General features: G+C 34.4%; 1 protein-coding gene across 3 annotated transcripts in view; it reads left to right on the forward strand.

The window, feature by feature from the left end:
* epha5 (EPH receptor A5) overlaps positions 1–23,202 on the forward strand; it is a 174,586-nt gene that overhangs the window by 135,167 nt on the left and 16,217 nt on the right. For 2 of the 3 annotated variants that reach the window (XM_031903379.1, XM_012955378.3), the window contains exons 6-13: positions 5,244–5,368; positions 7,411–7,570; positions 9,022–9,127; positions 11,685–11,714; positions 15,703–15,770; positions 17,117–17,242; positions 19,587–19,772; positions 22,782–22,843. In XM_031903379.1, the coding sequence (XP_031759239.1) occupies positions 5,244–5,368; positions 7,411–7,570; positions 9,022–9,127; positions 11,685–11,714; positions 15,703–15,770; positions 17,117–17,242; positions 19,587–19,772; positions 22,782–22,843 (863 nt within the window). The remainder of the gene's footprint in view (positions 1–5,243; positions 5,369–7,410; positions 7,571–9,021; positions 9,128–11,684; positions 11,715–15,702; positions 15,771–17,116; positions 17,243–19,586; positions 19,773–22,781; positions 22,844–23,202) is intronic. The other variant, XM_002936460.5, reaches the window with a different exon arrangement.

Genomic DNA, 23,202 nt, shown 5'->3' on the forward strand with positions numbered 1-23,202 from the left:
GTAGGTGGCTAGGGGTGTCAGGTTTCCCTAAACTAGTTGAAGTAACCATGTGCTTGGTGTCTTTGAAGCCCACTTGCTGTACGGGGTGGTTGTACTAGAGAGCCTAAGTTGCAGGTAGGAAAAGACACTGTGATTAAAGACTTGTAATAGCTTACACTAGGGGGCACATTCATGAAAGCGAGCTTGAATCCCGAATGGGATAAATTTGGATTGGATACGAAAATTTCTGAAGATCACAAATATTACGAAAAAATCATATTAGTCATGAAAATATTGTATTGGCGACACGAAAATCACGAAATTTTCGTATTGAACGATCTTAAATTGCAGGAAAACCTTTCCGACTTTGATCCTTCTGTGCATGATTTTGGAAGCCTCCCATAGGAATCAATGGCACTCTGCAGCTCCAACCTTGCCCAAGGAAAGTCACGATAACAAAGCTTGAATGAATCCAAAACTTTCGTACTTGGCGCAACAATACGATTTTGTCGAGCAAAATTTTGTTTTGTGGTTGATAATTGTGTTGTTTGTGCAGTACATCAAAGAAATTTGGCACAAGACCTAGTCATTAAACAAGTGGGTATAGTGCCCCTTCAAAGAAGGCCAGTTAGGTAGTAAAATGCCTTTGGCATTACGTCTGTTGAGGTTTTTTTGTTTTTTTTTATTAAAGAGCATTTTTTTGAATGTACAAAATGCAACAAAATGCAGAGCTGCTGCTCCTACCTTTAGATGGATATAAAGGTTCTTCCTTAAAATAAATGTGTCATGTTCCCCCTGACAGTTAAGTGTTTAAGCAAAGTACATGTATTGATGCTCTATCATTAGATACCATTTTTGGCATTTCTGGAAAGATTGCAGAAGTGACAAATCCCTTTGTGTGTTGTGCTGTCCTATTAAAATGTTATCTGCTTCAAGAGGCTTGAAACATGCCCTACAAGAGGAAATAATGTTTATTTCTTCTTTATCTGTCAAACATAGCAAAAAAAAACACATTCTGTAATAGATAAAGCTAGTCTATGTAGACATATTTTATAGTTTACTACTTCCACACACCCAAATTGTCTGCTTCTAGGTCTACATTGTATTGCATAAAGGGACATCTAATAGCATTGTTAAACAAATAAATTATATTGGGCAATTGCATTTAAGCACAGAAATATGTGTGTTTGCTGTTCACTCATTACTTGCTTCCATAAGGTCCCTAGAGTGTATTTGGAAAAATTCTGTTACCTATTAATTTTAAAACCTAAGCCAATCTAGAAAGTAATGATTCACACCGCCTAGGCTGAGATTTTAGCTGTCATTTGAAACCACCATAGAATGACTTACACTTTCACAGTGTTTGACTTAGTACAAAGGGTTAGTTCACTGTGGAGTTTAAAGGGCTGTTTTTATAATCTTTGGATGATTTAGGTTAAAGCTAAGATTTACTAATGGTAGGACTGGCATGAGATGATATTGCAGGAGCAATTTCTGTGACATTTTCTACCAAATTACTGTTAAGAATTCCTGGGTTCATTCCAGATTTCCAATTACAGTTGTGATATTGATTTTTATTTATATTAAATGTCAATAGCTAAGTTTAAAATACTACCTATCCATTGTTACAGGCTTCCAAAATAAAGAGAAAACACAAAAAGTAAAGTTTACTCATTTCAAAGTGAGACAACCAAATAGCCACTTAGCATTTAGCAAATTGCTGTGATATTAGAACTTAATTCTACAACAGTCCAGGAAATAGTACAGACAGATCATGTTTCAATAGCAAGAACATTTACAAATAACTGTAAAATCATTGTAAATTTGTTATTAATGTATAATGGAGATTCACAAAGTCATCAACAATCCCTTCTTAATAATTTCCATGGAAATTACAGCAAGTAGTGATTATCTAGTATTACTTTTCTAGATCTAGAAAATGTATGTTGTTATAAACTTCCATAATTTTAAGTAATTGTAATGTGAACCTCATAGGGGGTGATTCACAAAGGGTCGTTATTACTTAACGCATAGTTTTATGCATTAAAAAATGATCTTTAATTAAGTAAAGATCCATCAAGGTAATTTCACATGCGTTACTAGTCATATCACATGGGCAAAAATCTCAATTATCGCAAAGTGCTATGTCCATAGCATTGCAATAATTATCTAATAGAAACAGTCCTAACGCATAATTCACAGACATATTTTAAGCGTTAAAAGCATAAAATGTGGCGATAATTACTGTGAAACATAACACCTCCTAGGAGTGGGCGTTACTAAACAACATTACATTTGGTGATCAATGGAGTTTGCAGTTGGAGATTTTCTTGAATCTGAAGAAGAGAATCAAGTATGTGATCTCTCTAGAGTGATGCATCCTCGAGTTCAGGGAAATGGTAATTTTTAGAACGGTAGTTTTCACAAAGTAATGGTTACCTTGGTAACAGCGTGTGATAATATTGCGTGTTATTAAATAACGCATAAACATATTGCATATGGATTAAAATATGGCATGCTAAAAAAAAAATGTACATGGTTTACCGAAAAATAACGAAAATAAAATCGCATCTTAGGTCAGACAAGTGAACTTTTGGTGAATCTATCGTCAATTCTAAAAATATAAGAAGTTATACCATTTTTAAAGCATGCGAAAAAATAACACTCACTATTTTGACCTTTTGTGAATCAGCCCCATAGTATTTGCATGCACGGGACTCCTAATTCTTTTTTCTATGGCCCACTATGTTGCCTATCTTGAACAGTATATCCATCAGTTTAATTTAGCTTGCATCTCCTTGCATATAACCATCAACTGACAAGCCTAAACATCACTCAGAGGAGGCATGGCCGGCCCTAATAAGAAAAGAACAAAACCACATATTTGCTCATAGCCTGTACGCATTGATAACTACTGCAGTAGTTTCATTCAGTATTCACTTTAATGTATTTTTAAATAATTGTAAAAGTTAGGTATGTACACCTTTCCATAATTATGAAGTTATATATACTATTAAAATGTATTTATATTTTATTTAAATGAAAAGTGTTTTTACAACTAGTGTTCAAGTAAAATCATTTTATTCTGCAGATGGAAGATGCAAGCTCTCTTTTCTTGCAAGCTCCCATGTGTTAGTAGAAATTTAGCCCACCCATTTTCCTTTCTTAATCTCCGATTCAGTACTTTCCTTTAACAGGAACTTCTGCATCCTTCCCTTGGCTGTTATTAAATTCAAAGAAAAAAAGAACACCAATCACTGAAGCCTGCTTGGGCTGTGTGGGAAATGTCCTTTTGTGCCAAGCCTGCCAGTCTACATGATACAGCAATCAGTCTTAGTGATGAATTCCTAAAACCAGAGCCAATTTTTAACACAGTACCTGCATCATTGTCTGCAAAAATGCTGTATGTTGGAGGATTAAAAAAAAATCCAGAAAAATGTTGGTAGATTCATAAATCCATCTTATATTTGGAAATGCAAACACAAAACAGCCTTTTAAGGTAGATTAGCATCTAAAACTTAACCACTGCAAATCCATGCCTGGCGAAACATTTCGCCCATCACTAATAATCAGTAGTGATTATTTGCTCCCTTTTGCTTTGCTTGAAAATTCATGAAACCAAGCAAAACTTCACAAATTGTGAAATGTTGACAAAATTGCACCAAATCTGCATTTTTGCTTGTGTTTCTTCATGCGCCAAATGCATTGCAGTCAATGGACATTTTTTCCTACATGTTTTTTCTCAAACCAAATACATTGGAGTCAAGGGAGTTTTTTCTCAGCTTTTTGCCCATGTAAAAAAAGAGAATTGATATTCCAGAAATACAAATTGCGCGACAAAATTCTAAAGCAGATTCACAAAAAGAAAATTTTTTCTACTTTGTAAAAACATTTTAACAATGCACATGTTTCAAACTCAGCATGGTGGCTGGGTGCTGGCAAGTGACTTTCTAGATGTACAAACAGGTACTATCATGTATTATAAAAGGAACTACAAAAGATCCAAAACATCACTTAAAAGTCTTGAAATGAGAACCTGTGCACTTTAACCAGCCCCTGTGACTTACTACACTCCTAATGAGACACCGGCATAATAATAAAGATCTACCTCATGTGTGTACAGTATTAGGAGACTCACCAGTGGAGCCTAGGTTTGAAACCTGCCCTATACAGTAATGTCCAGATATTGGAATTTGAAACTCTATATGGGACCAGCCCATTCATTGTGATTTATTGTGTTGTACATAATTTGCATGTCATTTAACTGTATGCTTTTCAAAAATCCCAGTAGCAAAATGAATATTACCTTGTTTTACAAAAATGTTAAAGTTGTATTTGCTTTTGTAAAGCTGGATTCTGCAGCATGGTCATCTGAAATTCTGAAAGATGCCCTTGCAAGTTGCAGAACTAATGACCTTTAAAAACAGGTTTCCGTGCAACTGCACTTTTCTTACAAATCATAGAGTGCAGTATCCAGTTGCAGACTTTTAAGATAGAATGATTGTTAGCTTTGTGAGGATACTGGGATTAAATTACATTTTGTTTGAGAACGAAAACAAAAAATACTCCTACCTTTTTTCCTTCTGTAGGACGTATTGTAACACAGATATGCTCCGGATACAAAAGGGCCATCATAGATATACCTTTGGGATCGATTTGATATACTTAATTGGCCTTTATCTCACGGTTACACTTTAACACTTCTATTAAAGCAAGCTCAGCGAGGTAGAATTACTCAGCTTATCATTTACTTCTGGTATAATATTACCTGTTTCTTTGTATGAGTTTTATTCAATGTCAGGGTAGAGTATTTCTTGCAGGCAACTGTGTATGTCACAAAGCTACAAAGACATTCACTGTAAAAGTTCAATCCAAAATGGGCTTGTTAAGTTTTGTCCATTTAGTTCTTGCAATCTTTTGCAACAAAGAAATATATATCTCCATATGCTAGCATGGCTTCTTATTAACATAAAGAATATATGTAGTCATAATTTGTTAGTGATTTATTGGATTTTAGCTATTCTTTTAAAAATCTGTCATAATCTTTGAAAGTGTCAGGCTATAGACAGTTGAGTGATGTTGGGTTTGTTGGATTTTAGTTACTTGACCAAGGGTCAGCAACTAACTTGCTTGCCAAAGTGCTGCTAAATGCTGCAGTCCAAGCCTCAAATTAAACATGCACTTCCCTCTTATATGTTAGACTGCTAGGGTAGATAAAAAAGCTTAATAGAAAATTAATGGTGTTGCACATTTTTTCCATTTAGCACCATCCACAATCAGCATTGTGAAGAAGGGGAAAATTGCCAAAAGCAGCATTTCATTGTCATGGCAAGAGCCCGATCGACCCAATGGTATCATCCTTGAATATGAAATCAAATACTTTGAAAAGGTTTGACTCATTATAACTACTATTATATAATAATTACTATTTGACATATTCAATACTGTTTGGGGACCCATCAGCTGTATGCAGAATCTTTTTTTTTTTGTATATTCTTTATTTTTAGTTTTGTTTACATACATATCATATTGAAAGCAGAATCTTTTTTTAGATATGTATAGGTATGGGACCTGTTACCCAGAATGCTCAAGACCTGGGATTTTCCAGATAAGGGATCTTTCCGTAATTTGGATCTCCATAACTTAAGTCTGCTAAAAATCATTTAAACATTAAAGGACATGTAAACCCCACACACAAAAATTTAATCAGTGAACAGCCTCTTTTAAATCTTTCAATACCTGCCACACTGGCTGTCCAGAGGTTAATAGTAAGGCTGCAACATCCCCTTAATCGCTTATATTTGCTTCTCCTCCTGTAACCCACTCGGCCCCCACCCTCAGGAATTTGCTTTGGCTGTTGGCTTTTGGGCATGCTCAGTTGTTCTAAGCTCAGATTACTAAACGCCCTCCAGTCTAGCAGCCAGTGAATAAATGGCAGTGCTGGTTCCCATAGAAACTCAGCTCTAGCTGTCTGCTTCAATTTTTTTCAACTCTCCTGAACTCAGCTCAAACAAAGCAGAACCTTTATCAGAGACAGTTCTGCATGTGTGAGCTTGTATTCTTGATGAAATGTATGCTGAATAAGGGTCTGTGTGTGTGTGTGTGTGTGTGTATGCTGTTTGCAGATTTAAATGTATCCAATTATGTATCAGAGGAAAAATGGCCACCGGGTGAAAGCTGCTATTTGCTTTAGGAAAATGTGACGGTGCCGGCAAACGGAGGGGATATATGCAGTACAATTGATGCCATTTGGGTGGGGGAGGCATGCCCAACTGATATACATTGTAGGCAAATGTAGGCTTTACATGTCCTTTAAATAAACCCAATAGACTTGTTTTGCCACCAATAAGGATTAATTATATCTTAGTTGGGATCAATTACAAGGTACTGTTATATTATTACAGAGAAAAAGGAAATTATTTTTAAAAATTAGAATTATTTGCTTATAATGGAGTCTATGGGAAATAGCCTTTCCGTAGTTCGGAACTTTTTGGATAACGGATTTCCGGATAAGGTAGCCATACCTATATACTACAAATATTTGGTTACTAAGGTTTTGGATAAATGTACAAAGAGGTAGTATCATAAAAGCATAAACAAAATAAAAGTGGAGAATGTAATCTATGTGATTTAAAGAAAACAGTTCTAATTGGTGCAAGGGAGAAGAGTCTTTTTTTAATATATTGTTGCACAATATTATATCTTAAATGGGCACAAAATAGGAACATAAATATTTAGTTTATATGCAATTGCTTCTTTTTCCTGTAATATTGATAATTGTTATCCATACAAGCTTTTTACCATTTTGATCTTAACATTTCAAAAACAAGAACAGTAAAGCATATATGTGTATTTTAATGCATTCATGAAAACTTGTGAGTAATTGTTCATTTGGTAGTTTAATACAATTATAAATAGCCAGAAATGGTAGCCATGACCTGTTCAGGTGTTGAAACCTGTTATCCAGAAAGTTCCGAATTACAGAAAGGCAATCTCCCATAGACTCCACTGTAATCAAATAATTCAAATTTTTAAAAATTATTTCCTTTTTCTCTGTAATAAAAAAACAGTTCTTTGTCCTTCATTCCAACTAAGATATAATTAATCCTTACGGGAGCCTAAACAATCCTGTTGGGTTTAATTACTGTTTAAATAATTTTATTAGCTGACTTAAGGTAGGAGATCCGAATTACTCCTTATCCGGAAAACCCCAGGTCCTGAGCATTTTGCATAAAGGTTCCCATACCTGTACTTTAATTTTAAAAGAATACAATATACTTTATACTGTGACATCATTTATATGCCACTCACATCCTTAATACACAAAATAAAAACAAATGTATATATGATACATGGGGATTCTGTGTTCACCCATGTTTTGACACCATTTATAAAAGGTTAATGTTTCTTTTTTTTTTTACATCAAACAAGGATCAAGAAAGTAGCTACACAATTGTCAAGTCTAAAGAGACAGAAATCACAGTGGAGGGATTGAAACCTGCATCATCCTATATTTTCCAAATAAGAGCACGCACGGCCGCAGGGTATGGTGCATTCAGCCGCAGATTTGAGTTTGAAACCAGCCCAGTGTGTAAGTAATTCTAGTTAGTGTCAACTCGTGTCCACATAATAGTTAGGAGAAAGAGTCAGCAGATCAATACTGTAACAGGGAACTGTCATTCTAACACTTGAAACAGATTTCCTCTCCCAGTTCTCATGTATTAAATGAAAAGGGTTCATTCATGTCACTTGACTGGAATAGTAAATGTATAGGGCTCTGCTTCTTTGCTTGAGTTAGTAAAGGAGGAGAGTGGGTGGGGGAGGTCACATGGGGGATATGTCAAGCTATCCTTAAACTTTAGCAATGCATTTTTCCTTTTTTTTGTATATCGATTGATTCCTCTTGCAAAGAATCTGAACAGACATGTTTAACTTATGGCAGACTAAAGTGAAATGAAGTACTATTCTTATGTGAAAGTACCTACTGCAGTAGTTATAAATATGTGATTAATTATGTGAATAATGAAAATCCCTCACTGTGTCACCATAATATCACCATAACAAATCATTTCAAAGTCCCAAAATGTAAAATAGTTTATAATGTTCTCATAATAATGTCTGTTAATCAAAGAAGTCTGTTATTAACTCAGGTGAGGATTTATCAGGATTATTTAAATTAAAAATGCATAAACTATTATAAAAATTAGGTTTATTTTTTCTGCTGTGGTTTTATGTCACTGCAGTTTTTGTACCACTTCACATGTGGGTTTGGCCTATAATTCCTCAGTCTGAAGAATAGCAAAGAGATGTGAGTCCTTGCCAATTGTAAAATGTAATAAAATATAATAGATTTTTTTATTGTGTCTCAGGTGTAACATAATCATCTTTAAACAGTTTTTCCTTTTGGGCGATAAAGCCAAAAGTCATTACCTAAAATCACATGATGATCGCTAGTAGCCAGTGAGGCACAGGGTTTCTTTCATGTAGTTTGATGCGATTTTTGTTGCTTTTCAGTCACTTTTGACATTAAATCAAGTATATATATATATATATAATGTTGAAGCTTTACTTTATTTGGTCCCCAGTTGCTAAATAGTCTCTAGTCAACTAGCAATTAAATATACCAGTTCAGTATTTTGGCAGCTGGCAAAAGGGAGGAGGGAGGTTGACAAGCTATTTGTGTTTGACTATATGCATAGGTCAGTGCAATCACTCACATGATTTATCAACATGTACCATAAAATCTTACCAATACAATTCTGATTCTATTCTTCCAAATTGCTGGAAAATTAGCAAAATGTCTGGCATTACCAGTTTATATGCGACCAGCATAAGTCTTAAATGAAAACAATAAAGGGCCTACTTATTATGCTGTGTAACATGAAAAATGTGCTATGTAAGTTAAAAATGGTAATACTAAGCTGTATTTCTTAATTTGAATATTTGTACTAAAACTGCATACGTCATACAAGAAGTTCTATGGCTTCCTCTGTGTTGCTTATAATTAAAGCTGTAATATGTACTTTATGTTTATCTACTCAGCATTTGCTGCAACTGGAGATCAGAGCCAGATTCCTATAATTGCTGTGTCGGTCACTGTGGGAATTATTTTGCTGGCTGGTATAGTTGGTTTTCTTCTCAGTGGAAGGTATGTATAGTTATTAACAGTTAAATCATAAATTTACTAACATGAATTTAACTTTTTTTTTTTACTCTTAGTAACATGTTTATGTTATAAGAAAAAAGACTTTGTTACTATGTACAATATGTTTGATTTCCTTAAGCCCCAATACATTGTTCTGGAATTCAAGGTAGCTTGCCTGGAAATGTTTTTTTGGTACATTGAATGGTTTTTACCAGCTTAAAGATAAAGAACACTTTTTATTGAAAAAAGTTCAGGTTCAGATTTTCCAATGTTTAGTGCAAAAAATGTTTTTAAAAGTACATATTTCCTTATTAAAAAAATAAGCAAAAGTATGTTTAGGACAAACCCTATTAATTAAATTTTGAAAAGGGGGTATACCATTCCTTTAAGAAAAAATCGTTTTTTGTGAAGAGGTGAAACAACATGTTTCAGTTAGTGCTTTTTAGACTTTTTCAAGTCCCCCTAGCTGAGATCCAACATTTGGCCAGGACCCTTAAACCCTTTAGATAACTGAAAAAACATTGTAGTACCCATTATCCGATTATTTAGATATCTAGGGGCTGATTTACTAAGACATGATTTCGAATCCGAATTGGAAAAATTCCGATTGGAAACGAACATTTTGCGACTTTTTCGTATTTTTTGCGATTTTTTCGGCGTCTTTACGATTTTTGCGTAAAAACGCGAGTTTTTCGGCGTCATTACGAAAGTTGCGCAAAGTCGCGATTTTTTCGTAGCGTTAAAACTTGCGCGAAACGTCGCGCCTTTTAAGTTTTAACGCTACGAAAAAGGCGCGACTTTGCGCGCAATTTTTAACGCTACGAAAAAATTGCGACTTTGCGCAACTTTCGTAAAGACGCCGAAAAACTCGCGTTTTTACGCAAAAATCGTAAAGACGCCGAAAAACTCGCGTTTTACGTAAAAATCGTAAAGACGCAGAAAAAATCCCAAAATTACCGATCATTACGAAAAAAACGCAATCGGACGCATTCGGCCCGTTCGTGGGTTAGTAAATGTGCCCCCTAGTATCTAAAACAAAAAAAGGCATTCTACCCAAATTTCAGGCCACAGTTTGGGAGCCACTGCCTTAGGTGAAGCCATACATGAACACACACATTGCATCCTTACATACCATTATAAATAAACTTTGTTGACAAATGTTACATTAAATTCTTCACTTCATAAATTCTTAAAAAATTGCAATGCTAAAACAGAAGGTTTAATCACAAAAATTCATTGATAAGTCATTGATATATAAAATGTTACGTATATCAATCTTTCTCCAACAGCAGAGAATATACCAAATCCACAATCCCATATTATAATTTATTGCCATTATAGCTGTTGCCAATTAAAAAAATATTCAGGAGCTTTAGCTGGCTGAGGATTCTGGGAGTTTTAAATATGTTCCAGTTGGAGATCTGCAGATGAGCTATGGATACAATACATTTTCTGTAATGTATACTAACATTACTACAACACTGATATCACATTCATGATAACCTTGGAAAACTACGTTATGTATTATTCACACATCTAACAATACTTTGTTTAGACAGCTCATCCATTTAAAATGGCATGTGCAGTTCATTTTGGTTCTGAACAGATAAAATAGCCCCATTGTCTTTGAGACAGTTCTTGAAAACCGTGCTTACAGAAGCATGACAATGTGAAGTATATGCCCCAGTATAAACAACTGTGCTTACGAGCATCCAATTTACAATACAATAGAGTGATGGCATTTAATTAAACCCTTTTTATGTATATTTTTTATAGCCCAACATTTATAAAATGCAGAAGAGAGGAAGCCTGATTAAGAACACTTTAAATAAAGACTGCATTGGGAATTCCTTCGCAGCTGAACCATAACACTGTTCCACAGTTGTTCTCTGCATATGCACCATGTACTTTAGATAAATTGATATATTTACTAATGCAATGTTTGTCATTGCAGCTGTATTTGACATCAATACGTACATTTTCAACTAATTGCACATATATCATGTAAAAATGTTCTAAAATGGCATAGATCTCTCTTTATATATATATATATATATATATATATATATATATATATATATATATATATTATATATATTAAAGGGCCATATTCTTTCTAGTTGACTTAATCTAAATACATGAAAATAACAATATGAATATGGTGCATATATTGTACAGGCTTTTAGAAAACACTTTTATGGCTCAGTTTGATTAATCTGCACTGTTAAACCAAGCACCCTCTCAGCTTCTTGTTAGGGGACTATAAAACAATAGGAGGACTAGTGAAGATGATATGAAAGGGTGGGGATTGCTTATCATGGGCCAATGAAAGCTCAATATATGGATAAAAGTAGGGGTAAAAAGAAAATAAATCAATATTCACCACTTAAAGGGGTGCTATCAGTTTTAAAAAAAAAAATGTCCATATGCATTAGTATAATTAAAATATTATACTAATTATTATATAATGTAGATTTTTTTTTGCATGTTGCTTTATTTATCTTATATGCTCACCTTGCAGATTTAGCATTGCCTGAGCTGCCTTTTCTTTTCTCTCCAGCTGTTCACAGGCTTCCTTTCCACCTTCCAGGTCAGTTAAACAGGGCTGTAAATGGCAATCGCCATAGCAAGCACATATCCCTATATTAGATCATGTTTTCCCATAGCCTGTACAGGCACCATAAATCTATGCCAGCTAAAGAATTTACTTGTAGTAGGCAAAATCAGCAGGATAATGTGATGGTGTAGAGGTCTTTTAAAGGAGAAGGAAAGGCAAAGTCACTTGGGGGTGCCAAAATGTTAGGCACCCCCAAGTGACTTGAATCGCATACCTTTTACCCTGGGCTGGTGCCCCTGTACGGAGAGAACAGCACCAGCCCGGGGTAGCTGTAGCGCTTCCTCCTTCCTGCTTTGCGAGAGCGTGCGCATGTGCAGTAGAGTAAAAGGCCGAACTTTAACAGAGAAGTCGGCTTTTCACTCTACTGTGCATGCGCCTATTGTGTAGTCGAAACGAAGGCAGAAGGAGGAAGCGCTTGCTACAGGTACCCCGGGCTGGTGATGTTTTCTCCTAACAGGGGCACCAGCCCAGGGTACAAGGTAAGCGATTAAAGTCACTTGGGGGTGCTTAACATTTTAGCACCCCCAAGTGACTTAGCCTTTCCTTCTCCTTTAACAGTAAACAAATACAAGGCATAAATAAAACAAACATAGGTACCTGTATAGTGGCCTTTAATGAAGTTAAATTTACGCATTATCCTCAGTGAAATATTAATAGTCATTTATGTGCTTATGACCTGATTTATAAACCCATAAAACTATGCAGTTAGTGCACTGTAGTAGGATGAAGTCTAATTCAGGAGTAATTGTAATGTCGCAGAGACTAACCACGATTGCTGGGCCCATTTGGGCTTGCCAAGCATGTTTCATTTGCTTTCTCTACCCTATCAAGAAGATCCCGTCAGTAACATTTATTTATGCGTTCTATGGGCTAACAATTTGAGTACAGGTATGGGATCCCTTATCTGGAAAACCATTATCAAGAAAGTTCCGAATTACAGAAAGGCCATCTCCCATATACTCATTATAAGCAAATAATTCTAAGTTATAAAAATGATTTCCCTTTTCTCTGTAATTATAAAACAGTACCTTGTACTTTATCCCAACTAAGATATAAATAATCCTTATTGGAGGCAAAACAAGCCTATTGGTTTTATTCAATATTTAAATGATTTTTAGCAGACATAAGTTATGGAGATCCAAATTACGGAAAGATCCCTTATCCAGAAAACCACAGGTCCCGAGCATTCTGGATAACAGGTCCCATCCCTGTACTGTAAACGAAATTTCATATTAAATTCTACACTGCATAAAAGAATGCACTGCTAAAAATGGTGGTCACCATGGTTTATGCTTAATAGGCAAGAGGTCTTTAAAGACTAAGGGGCAGATTGCTACTTATCTAGTATTTCATAGCAACCCAAGTGGGAAGGATTTGCTGGTCAGTTGTTTTAAAACACGCATCTGACTGGTTGCTATTTGTATCTAGATTTTGCACCTAGTGAGTACAGATTAGTATTTTTCAGCCAGCTGCAGGTAAAACAATGATAGAAAATTATTGTGTTATTGTGTGTGTATATATATATATATATATATATATATATATATATATATATATATATTATATATATATTAGACACCTTATCTTAATGTAAAGAACTTTGGCAGGTAATCTTTCCTTTTTGCCTGATACATTTTTAGAAGTCAAACCAATACAGCAATATCATTTTAAACCTGCTGAAGTGTTGTTCAGTGCTTCATACTGAGTTCTTTTTTATGGTGCATTGGAGGGTTTCGGGGTTTAATTTCATATGCTAATATGACATGCTGCTGTACACATTTATGTTGCTCTAGAGATGTTATAAAAATAAGCTGCTTCCAGTGCCTTTTTAATATCACTTTGGATAATAAAGTAGAACACATTTAGACATGACAAAACCTATTTTATACACCTAGTTATATCCCTGTGTGTGTAGTAGTCTCTTGGATTCTTTTTGTCCCCAAGGCTGTAAATATGAGTAGAGCATGTACATTCTGCAGTGGAGTGTAGTCTCTTACATTCAGCACCATAATATAAATTGGGTCATTACACCTATGTTTCTGAAGTTACTGCTTCTGAACAAAGGCTAAAATATTAGACTATAGACACCCATTATTTAGCTGTATACAGTATGCAGGTTCGTGGGTCAAGGACCACACCAGACGTGACATGCCACTGCGTTCAGCTGCTAATCACATTACATATCACAACTGTGTGTGTAAAAACATTTTAACTAACCACTCATTGGCAATTCTGAGCCATTTTAAGCAAAACAAAAAATGTGCTATAATTAGCCTCTTTTGGCAAGCTTTCACCGGCAAGCAATTTTTGGAGGGCCACCTATGTTACACATAAAGGTTTGAATATGAAAAGTTCTAGATATTTATATGATATTTCAATAAGACTTACATTCCTGTTGAAGCAGATATGGTCTTCTCTCAGATGAAATCTGATTGGGCCCTGGCCATATACTCTTCTGATGGAATGCAAAAGTAACTTATGTTATTACATCTTTGGTCTTGGGCCATAAAAGGGTGATATGCAGCTGCAGTCAGGTTAAGAGTATGCAATACAAACAAGTTTTTGTCATGCCTCTCTACCAGTGTTTTTAAAATATTTAGTGAATATTTAGGACTTGAAGAGTAACCAAACAGAAGAATCAGGTTGGTTAGTGCAGTCCTAAAGGGAGCCATACCACTGTGCAATGAAAGCTTTGTTACAACAGCATGTATAAACATGCCTTAAGTGGCATGCATAGCATGCCCTCAAAGCCAAAAATATAAGTGACAGAAGTAAAAAAAAATGCAATTGGGAACAAAAGTAAATCTTCTAAAAAAGAGAGAAGTCCTTCCAAAGCTACCTTATAGGCACAGAATTGCTTTTATACCGATTCCAGTGAACACCAGGCTAGCATTCTAGATTCTAGTCTTTGGCCTTAAATAAATCCAGTGTTCTTTTTATCATCTATCAGAAAAGAATATCTAGAAGAGCACACAAAAAAAGTATACCCACTAACCAACTCACAACTAGCAAAGGCAAGATATTCTTCTTTTAGCTTTTTTTCACAAGGCTAATCTTATTCTTTACATAATCAACTTTGCCAATAGCCTGTGTTAATTGGCTTACAGTTATCATGATTGATCTGCTACTAACCCCAGGATAATTTTTGTGATAAAAAATAAAAAAAGTGATCAAATCTAATGTATTAATAAGTTAGCAATGATCAAACAGCGAGGTAATACCACCTGCCTAAAAAGTGCATTAAGGGCTAGCTTGATAAAAATAGAACAGGGTAATAGCAGAACATGGAGGAAGGCCAAGAGAACTAAACTGGAAGCCCTCCTACCTGATATACATTTAGAGAAAAGCCACCCAACAGCCATTGTACCAATGGGGATTCCTAACAAACAGGATATGCCTACAACTTAATGAGGCTACAACTAAAATCCATGCTTGTCCAGACCAGCCATTTAATCAAACGATATAGAAGTGAATACTGAATTCATAAAGGAATAGCAAATACCTATTACCCCCACATAAATGTATTTAAACATATATATATATATGTATATATATATATATATATATATATATATATATATATATATATATATGTAAAATCTGAATATCTAATGTAACACATATTAACACAACACTATTACAACCTATATTCATTTAAACTTTTACTTTTATACATACAGTATTCACTATTATTCCAGTTAACTACTGGCTTTTATTACCTCTTAACCTGCAAGGAAAAATGTATAGCACAAAGGGGTTTTTTTTTCTCATTTTTTTTCTCATTTGTGACTATATCTATACAGTTATTCATCAAAATGTATCAAATTTCTGCCATTCTTGTTTATGTTACCAACTTTTTCTTCATACTGTATAGTGTATTCCAGAAAACAATATTTCTTATTTGCTCAGAAACAATTCTGATATTGGTGTTTTAAAAATATTTCAAATTGCTTCTATTTAGACGTTGTGGCTACAGCAAAGCTAAACAAGATCCAGAAGAAGAGAAGATGCATTTTCACAATGGGCACAGTAAGTACCAAAGAATAAATATTTTCTTACCAATAAATTATTCTAGCAACCAATGTAAGTAAGTGGAAAAAACTCAGATATTTTTTGAGGAAATAGTTATTAGAAGTGTGACATACGTGAATGCATTAAATTCAACCTTGTGGGGTTCAATTAAATTTAATTTTAACTCCTAAGATCTACCACCTCAAGTCCAGGGACATATACCCAGGGCATGTTATTTAGATTACATAAGTTATTTTACTAGTTACCAGTGTGCCATTTACATGACCAACATATTCTATTCCTTTTTCCTTTTAATTTAAATGTGAAATGTTTTGCAGTGGTTTACTAGTCACCAGCTACTATTGCTAGATCACAGTCTTTCTTTTGGGCACCACTACATAGGTTTACAAGTTCCAACATTTTTTTGATGAATTGTATTTAAAACAGGGACATGATCTATGTTGACAGTTGTATGATGCATCTCTTTGTTCATTCTATAAGCTTATAAGCTCTTAAAGGGGTTGTTCACCTTAGAATTAACTTTTAGTATGATGTAGAGAGTACTATACTGAAACAATTTGCAGTTGGTCTTGTTTTTATATTATTTGCGGTTTTTGAATTATTTAGCTTTTTGTCCTCTCCAGTTTGGAATTTCGACAGCAATCTGGTTGCCAATATACACTAGCAACCAGGCAGTGTTTTGAAAGAGAGACATTAATATAAATAGTAGAGGGCCTAAACAGAAAGATAAGTAATAAAAAGTAACAATAAAATTGTAGCCTCACAGAGCAATAGTAGTTTTGGCTGCTGTGGACAGTCACCCCCATTTGAAAGCTGGAAAGACAGAAGATGAAGGCAAATCATTCAAAAACTATACAAAATAAAAAATGAAGACCAGTTAAAAAGTTATTAAGATCAGAACATTCTATAGCATACTAAAAGTTAACCAAAAGGTGAACCACCCCTTTAAAGTGCTGTTGTGACTGCACAAGTGGGTATTATGTCGGACTTTGCTAGTTGAATGAGGAACACCAGGAAAAATTAAGCAAAATTAAATAATTTTACACCCATTTACTGATATTTATAGGGGACCTTAATCCAAACTGCTGTTGAAAGCCATGTTTGTTTAGCTCTTGTTGCAATGCTGGATCTGGCTCAAATCGCAAAGCCAGCTTAAGAGACTTGTGAAAAAACACTGTAAAAACAGGTATCTTGACAGAATGATAGCTAGTTTCAGCTACATTATTCCACGAGTCAGAATGAGCAGTGAAGAAAAGGACACACAAATAATAATGGAATTAGCAAATAACAATAATGGAATAACAATTCAATATACTAATACACTACATGATGTTCCTTTACAGTTAAACTACCAGGAATTAAGACATATATTGACCCACATACATATGAAGACCCAAACCAAGCAGTGCACGAATTTGCTAAGGAGATAGATGCTTCCTGCATAACAATTGAGAGAGTTATTGGAGCAGGTGAGTAAATATATTGATTTATTTCTTTCAAGGGGCTGATTTATCATAGCTTGAATTTGAATTTTTAACAAAAAATTGTTTGTGCTAAAACTCACAAATTTTAATAATTGTCTCCAAAATGCAAATGGTTTCTTAGGTGCAAAAATATGAAAAACTCAAAAGTAAAACTTCAGCACTACAGGATATAATCATAGCTGTTTGTATGCCCGAATAATGTATACTTTTATGTTATATATTATATAATGTTGCCATAGTATATTTTGCTAAGAAATTAGAAGTCACCAGCCAAATGATTTAGTTTACTGGTTGGGATTCATTGTTCTTAAATCTTGTAGTGTAAGGGCAAAATGGTAAAAATTCCATGATGTGTGATTCTCTTGCATATGGCCAATGACAGCTAGATTACTCAATGAATCCATCTTGCTGCCATGACATCAGTCACAATGATTAACAAGTTGATGTTTTCCATCATTAACATGTAATGAAAGACTACAATTCACATAAAGAATAACTGTATAGGAGTATAGTACAACTGATAGAAGTACTATCTAACTCTCTTGCTGGTTTCATTGTATCACTCAAAATATTGTGCTTACATGTCCATCTTACTAAACTACTGTTTGTGAAAAGGTTACAAATTCTCATAAGCCCATGAGAGCTGGTATTGCAAGTAGAACAGTATAATGCCATGTGCAGTAATTCCCAGAATAAACCCCATGAGGAATTTTAATATATTTATTCATATAAGGGCAGCAAAAGAAATTGGAAAGGGAAAATGTTAATGTTTTAGAGTCCAGTTGATTAGTTTCTACACAGACAGTTGGTAAAATGCACCAGTCTGTCTCTGATTTCAAAAGAATTCAGGTAGCCAACAAGCTCTAGCAATATTGCTATACAGTAATATAATAAGATAATATAGGAGAACTTATATGGGAGACTTGTTAATCAAACAAGTTGCTGTGTGGGAGGGTGAACTCCCACCTAACTAAGGCAGTGTTTGGATGTACTCAGCTTAATTCTAATAAAGCTATACTATTCCTGAGAGGTGATATGCCAAATGCCTTTTTACGTTGTTAAATGGATCATAATGTTTTTTGCAAAAACTAGCTCTCTTTTCTCTTACTATATTTCTTTTTTTTTTGTATCACTTTACTATGCAATAAATTCCAATGGCAATTTTGAATGCTAAAATACACCAGCTAAAACCTGTCGAGATCATGTAGAAGTCAATGGCAGATGTCCCTGTTATAATTGAAAGATATTTCTTTGCTTCGTGGTTATAGAGGTTTTTGGGGGGTTTTGATGCTGGCTTTTGTGCAACAATATGAAAAAGTTGTGGTTTTTATACAAAAAGTCAAAAAGGCCAGTTTTTCGTGACTTTTCCAAGACTTTTTTTTATTTGTCCTTTTTTAGTTCAGATCTTTTGATAAATGACTGCCATTCATGCAAATGAGAATATTTGTGACTATAAAACCATGAAAATCTGAATGTTATTAAATCCCCCCCTATGTCTTGGTATTCCAATCACCAGCATGGATATACCCATCAGACAACATACAAAGACAAGTGGTCTGTTTAACATTAAATACATATATACTAGCAGGATTTGTTCTTTTAACAGTTAACGTTAAAAGTCACATTAAGAAGATTGTGACTGCATCGGTTTTAGCAACTCTTCCACTGTAGTATGATTGTTAGATTATAGTTAGAATATCTTCTTCAGAACTGAAATAATGTGATATAGGAACACTACAGCAAAATTAACATTTTATAGAAAAGCACCACTAGTAATAGTAGGGGAATAAAGCTTCAACAATGAGTGAATCTGTCCCATTTCACTTTGCCGAAAAATTCACAAAACAGCACAAAAATAGCATTGCATAACATTAAATGAAACTCTTTTTAGTTTGCCTTGGCCAGCAACTCAGTGTCATTGTCCCTTGTTTGTTTCTCTACCAGCTTTAAGACATGTTTTACCATTTTTCTTCACACATTCTAGTTAGGCTACAGCATCCTTATGTCCCTACTAAATTATCATCCTTAAGTTTAGATAGGCTATCTTCTACTTCCTTTTGCATGGGCAAAGCCCTGAAAAGAATTCTGAAACACCTTCCCGGGGCTGCAAGGCCTAAAGCCATTATAAAATTATTCTTTACCCTGTATTATTTAATGGAAAAACCAGTACATAATGCTAATTCTTATTATTTGTCATCCTGTTTACTGACATGGGTTTAACATTTTGATCACCATGTTCTCCATAAAAGAAATCTAATGATATGGTGTTTTTTAATGTTTTGCAGTTGGTGTGCAGTATTACTTCAATAATGTATTTTTACATCTGTAGGTGAATTTGGTGAAGTTTGCAGTGGCCGAATCAAACTTGCTGGAAAACGGGAGTCTCCTATAGCAATAAAGACTTTAAAAGTTGGCTATAGTGATAAACAGCGGAGAGATTTCTTGGGTGAAGCAAGCATAATGGGGCAGTTTGACCATCCTAATATCATCCACCTGGAGGGAGTCGTCACCAAAAGTATGTTCCTTCTTTCAAATATAGTTTTTTGCTCCTGATTATGAATACATTTTATACATAATATATATGTTATTTTATATATTTTTTACAGATCACAGATTGTTTTATTTATAGCTGTTAGAAATAAAAGTTGGTGGATGACCAAGGTCATTATGCCCCCTAAGGTAGCAGAGACCAGCCACCGCAAGTATATTTGTCATGCCACCCCTTGCCCCACGTCACTTACCTCTGCTTCTCCCATTTGCGAGGGCTGTGTTTGATAGCTTACAGAGCTCTACTATTTAAGAATAAGCAAACCCTTATGTTAAACAAATGTAAGGTTAAACTGACTTAATGTTTAGTTTTATATTTTACTTTTTTGTAAAAAATATATTTACTGGATCAGATTTTTGAGAAGAACTGAAAAGTAGAGATGAGTGAAATTTTTCACCAGGTATGGATTTGATGCGAAATTCCACATTTTGCTATAGCCATTTTTTTTTACGAAACTCGTGAAAAATGTTGCTTTACTGAATAATAATATTTTTACAAAAAGGGATCATTTTAACAATTTTAGGTCACAATTTGTCACTAATCATGTGAGGTGAAATAATAACTAAATATGTAAGGATAAGAAATGGCTGTATCTCCTTAGTTATTGCTGAACTACAGTTCCTGACAGTCTGTGACAGCCAAAGGCACAGCTGAGATATCACTCATTTACAGTATGTATAAAAGAAATGATGGACTCACCTAAAAACCTAAGGATGAGACAAGGATAGCCAATGTTCAGCAGCCAGATCTTCTGCCACAAATCACCAAACAGCTAAAAGCTGTCAGACATAGTATCTATAATTTATATCCTTTTTCCCCTCTAAATATAGACTGGGGATGATCTGCTGTGCTTTGTACTTGATATATTTCCCCACTTTCAGGTTTTCTAAGAATATCAGAAATAGAGATATCATTATTATTACTATTTATATAGCCCCATTTTCTCCCTCAGTGCTATACGGATAAAAGGCATAACAGTTTGCAGAAATAGACAGTATCTTTAACCAAAGTTGATACACATATTTAGAAATTGCATATTGTCAGAAGACAGTAGGAGAAGGCCCTGCACGCAAGAACTTACAATCTAAAAATCAGAAATCTAACACCAGTTCTGCATTTCACATTTGAGAATTCAGCCTAATGCAACAGCTTGTAGATTTTCCTTACTTTTAATTGCCACCACAGGAATACTTTTTATTTCTCATTAACGCAGACCGAGAATACGATGCAGTCATAAACTCTCAACAGTAGGCAGTCAAAATAAACAACTGTGTAAAATGCACAGCTGTACAGTAGTGAGTTGAATGTATTTAGATCAAGGCAGGTAAGATTTCTCTTGTGGTTTTGCTCTATATTATATACCAAAGCTCACAAGTGTCTGCTTCGTGAAAAAACAAAGTCATATACACTGTAAAGAAGAAACAACTTCTGTTTATAGACCAGAGATATTTTTATACAATAAATTTAGTTTGAACCCAATTTAACATGTGAAAAACAAATTTGAAAATATAGTATATTGCAAAGCAGTTTTCTGTTTAAGTAGCCACAGGACTTCTACTGTGGTTTCTAATTTGCAGTGTTATTTGCACCTTTAATTTCATGCTTCCTGATCCGATGCTAATTTGCTCAACAATTAACTCCAAAGTGTGGCACAGAGATCAGGAAATACAAGCCTGGCCATATGTGACTGTAGTAGAATGAGTTCAGGTCGTTTGTTAAAACTTTGTGAGGGTCTTACACATGGACGTTTGAATGGCATTTATTAAAATGCATGAAGAAGCAACAAAATTCAAATGCTGCTTTTTTATGTAAGTGCTTCTTTGTGAACATTTAACAGAAAAAATCACTAGTGTGTTATACTGTAGGTCTGAGATGTGTGCATAGTATTCTTTGTGTGTATTTTGAGTGCTTTGAGGCCTTTATATACTTTTTTTCTTTATACTGTATGTCTTATGAATTATATAATAACAATAATATTGATATTGTTATATTTAGAGATAATGGAACAGAGAGCAAAGACTGTAAATGTGCTAATAATTGAATTAATTAATGGAAATGTATTAGCATTTAATACAACAATAGCAAATTTATTGCCATTATTACATTTGCTGCCTTCTAAAACTCTTCTCCTTTTTACTTTACATGTTCTCTTTGTCGTAAGTGCTCTTCCTTTGTCATCCTGCATGCAGTTAGCTAACATTTTTAAATGTCACTCTACTCTTATTATCTTCTATGTGCCATTCTTTCATCTACCTGCTTCCCACCAATTTACTTTCAGTAACCTTCATATGCCATTCTTCTCATATCCTTCCTTAGTTTTAACATCTGTACCATATATGTGTCATTTTAATATATGTAAGATTTTCTTCTTCATTCCTTTTTACATTCTGTGTCGCTTAAGTTACATTCTTTCATAACCCAGGCCCAACTCTTCTATGCCCCCCCATGATTCTTCACAGACACTTAAAATACTTTAAATTCAAGTTTGTCATCTTTCTATGCAAGAATTAGATCACTTTGATTTTGTTCCCCAGCTGACAGTTTGATAAGAAACAACTTGAGAATCAGCTTAATAGCTGGAATCTAAAATCTGAACATGTATTACCGTTGCCCTGTATAGTGAGTGAAATTAGACTAAAAGTTGAAATGTGGTGATTTATTTTAATTGCAAATTACACTGATTTTAATGTTCTGATCATGGAGGGAATGTATTGGTTGTAGTAAAAGTTCTGTCAGTTCCACCTTAAGGTCAAGTGAGGTTCAAAACCATCAAGAGGCCAGAACGTGGGGGGGGGGGGGGAGGGAGGGATTGTCAGCCAATTCAGACTTGTCAATCTAACCAATGTGTGTGAGGCTAGCTTTAGTCTCTCAGAATAGATATGCATTATTTAATGTTTAGTTTCCATACATATAAATGCTAAAATATAGCATTGTAACTAATCACTTGTTAAATTTAATATGTCTTCTTTAACACAGGCAAACCAGTGATGATAGTAACAGAATACATGGAAAATGGTTCTCTTGATACATTTCTAAAGGTAAATTGTGTTCCTTTATTTTAATGCTAACTAGTATTTAATTAGAATTGGCAATGTTTATTACTGCAAAATAAAACTTTAATTCACTAAATTATTTCATATCTAAAATCCACAAATAAACGCGGCTATTATTTCTTTGCGTGGCTATTCTTTTGACGGCCGTGACTACTCTTTTTTGACGGCGACAATTTTTGGACATGCGGCGAATTTTTCCACGGTGAATTTTTTCATCCGTTTCGCGAAACAATCCGCCAATGGCGAAACGCAGAAATTCGCCGCAAATCCATGCCTGTCGAAACATTTCGCCCATCACTAATGGACACTAGTTTATAATTAGCAAAAAAAAATCTAACCTTTCA

The sequence above is a fragment of the Xenopus tropicalis genome, chromosome 1, assembly GCF_000004195.4.
Source record: "Xenopus tropicalis strain Nigerian chromosome 1, UCB_Xtro_10.0, whole genome shotgun sequence".
Classification (NCBI taxonomy): Eukaryota; Metazoa; Chordata; class Amphibia; order Anura; family Pipidae; genus Xenopus; species Xenopus tropicalis.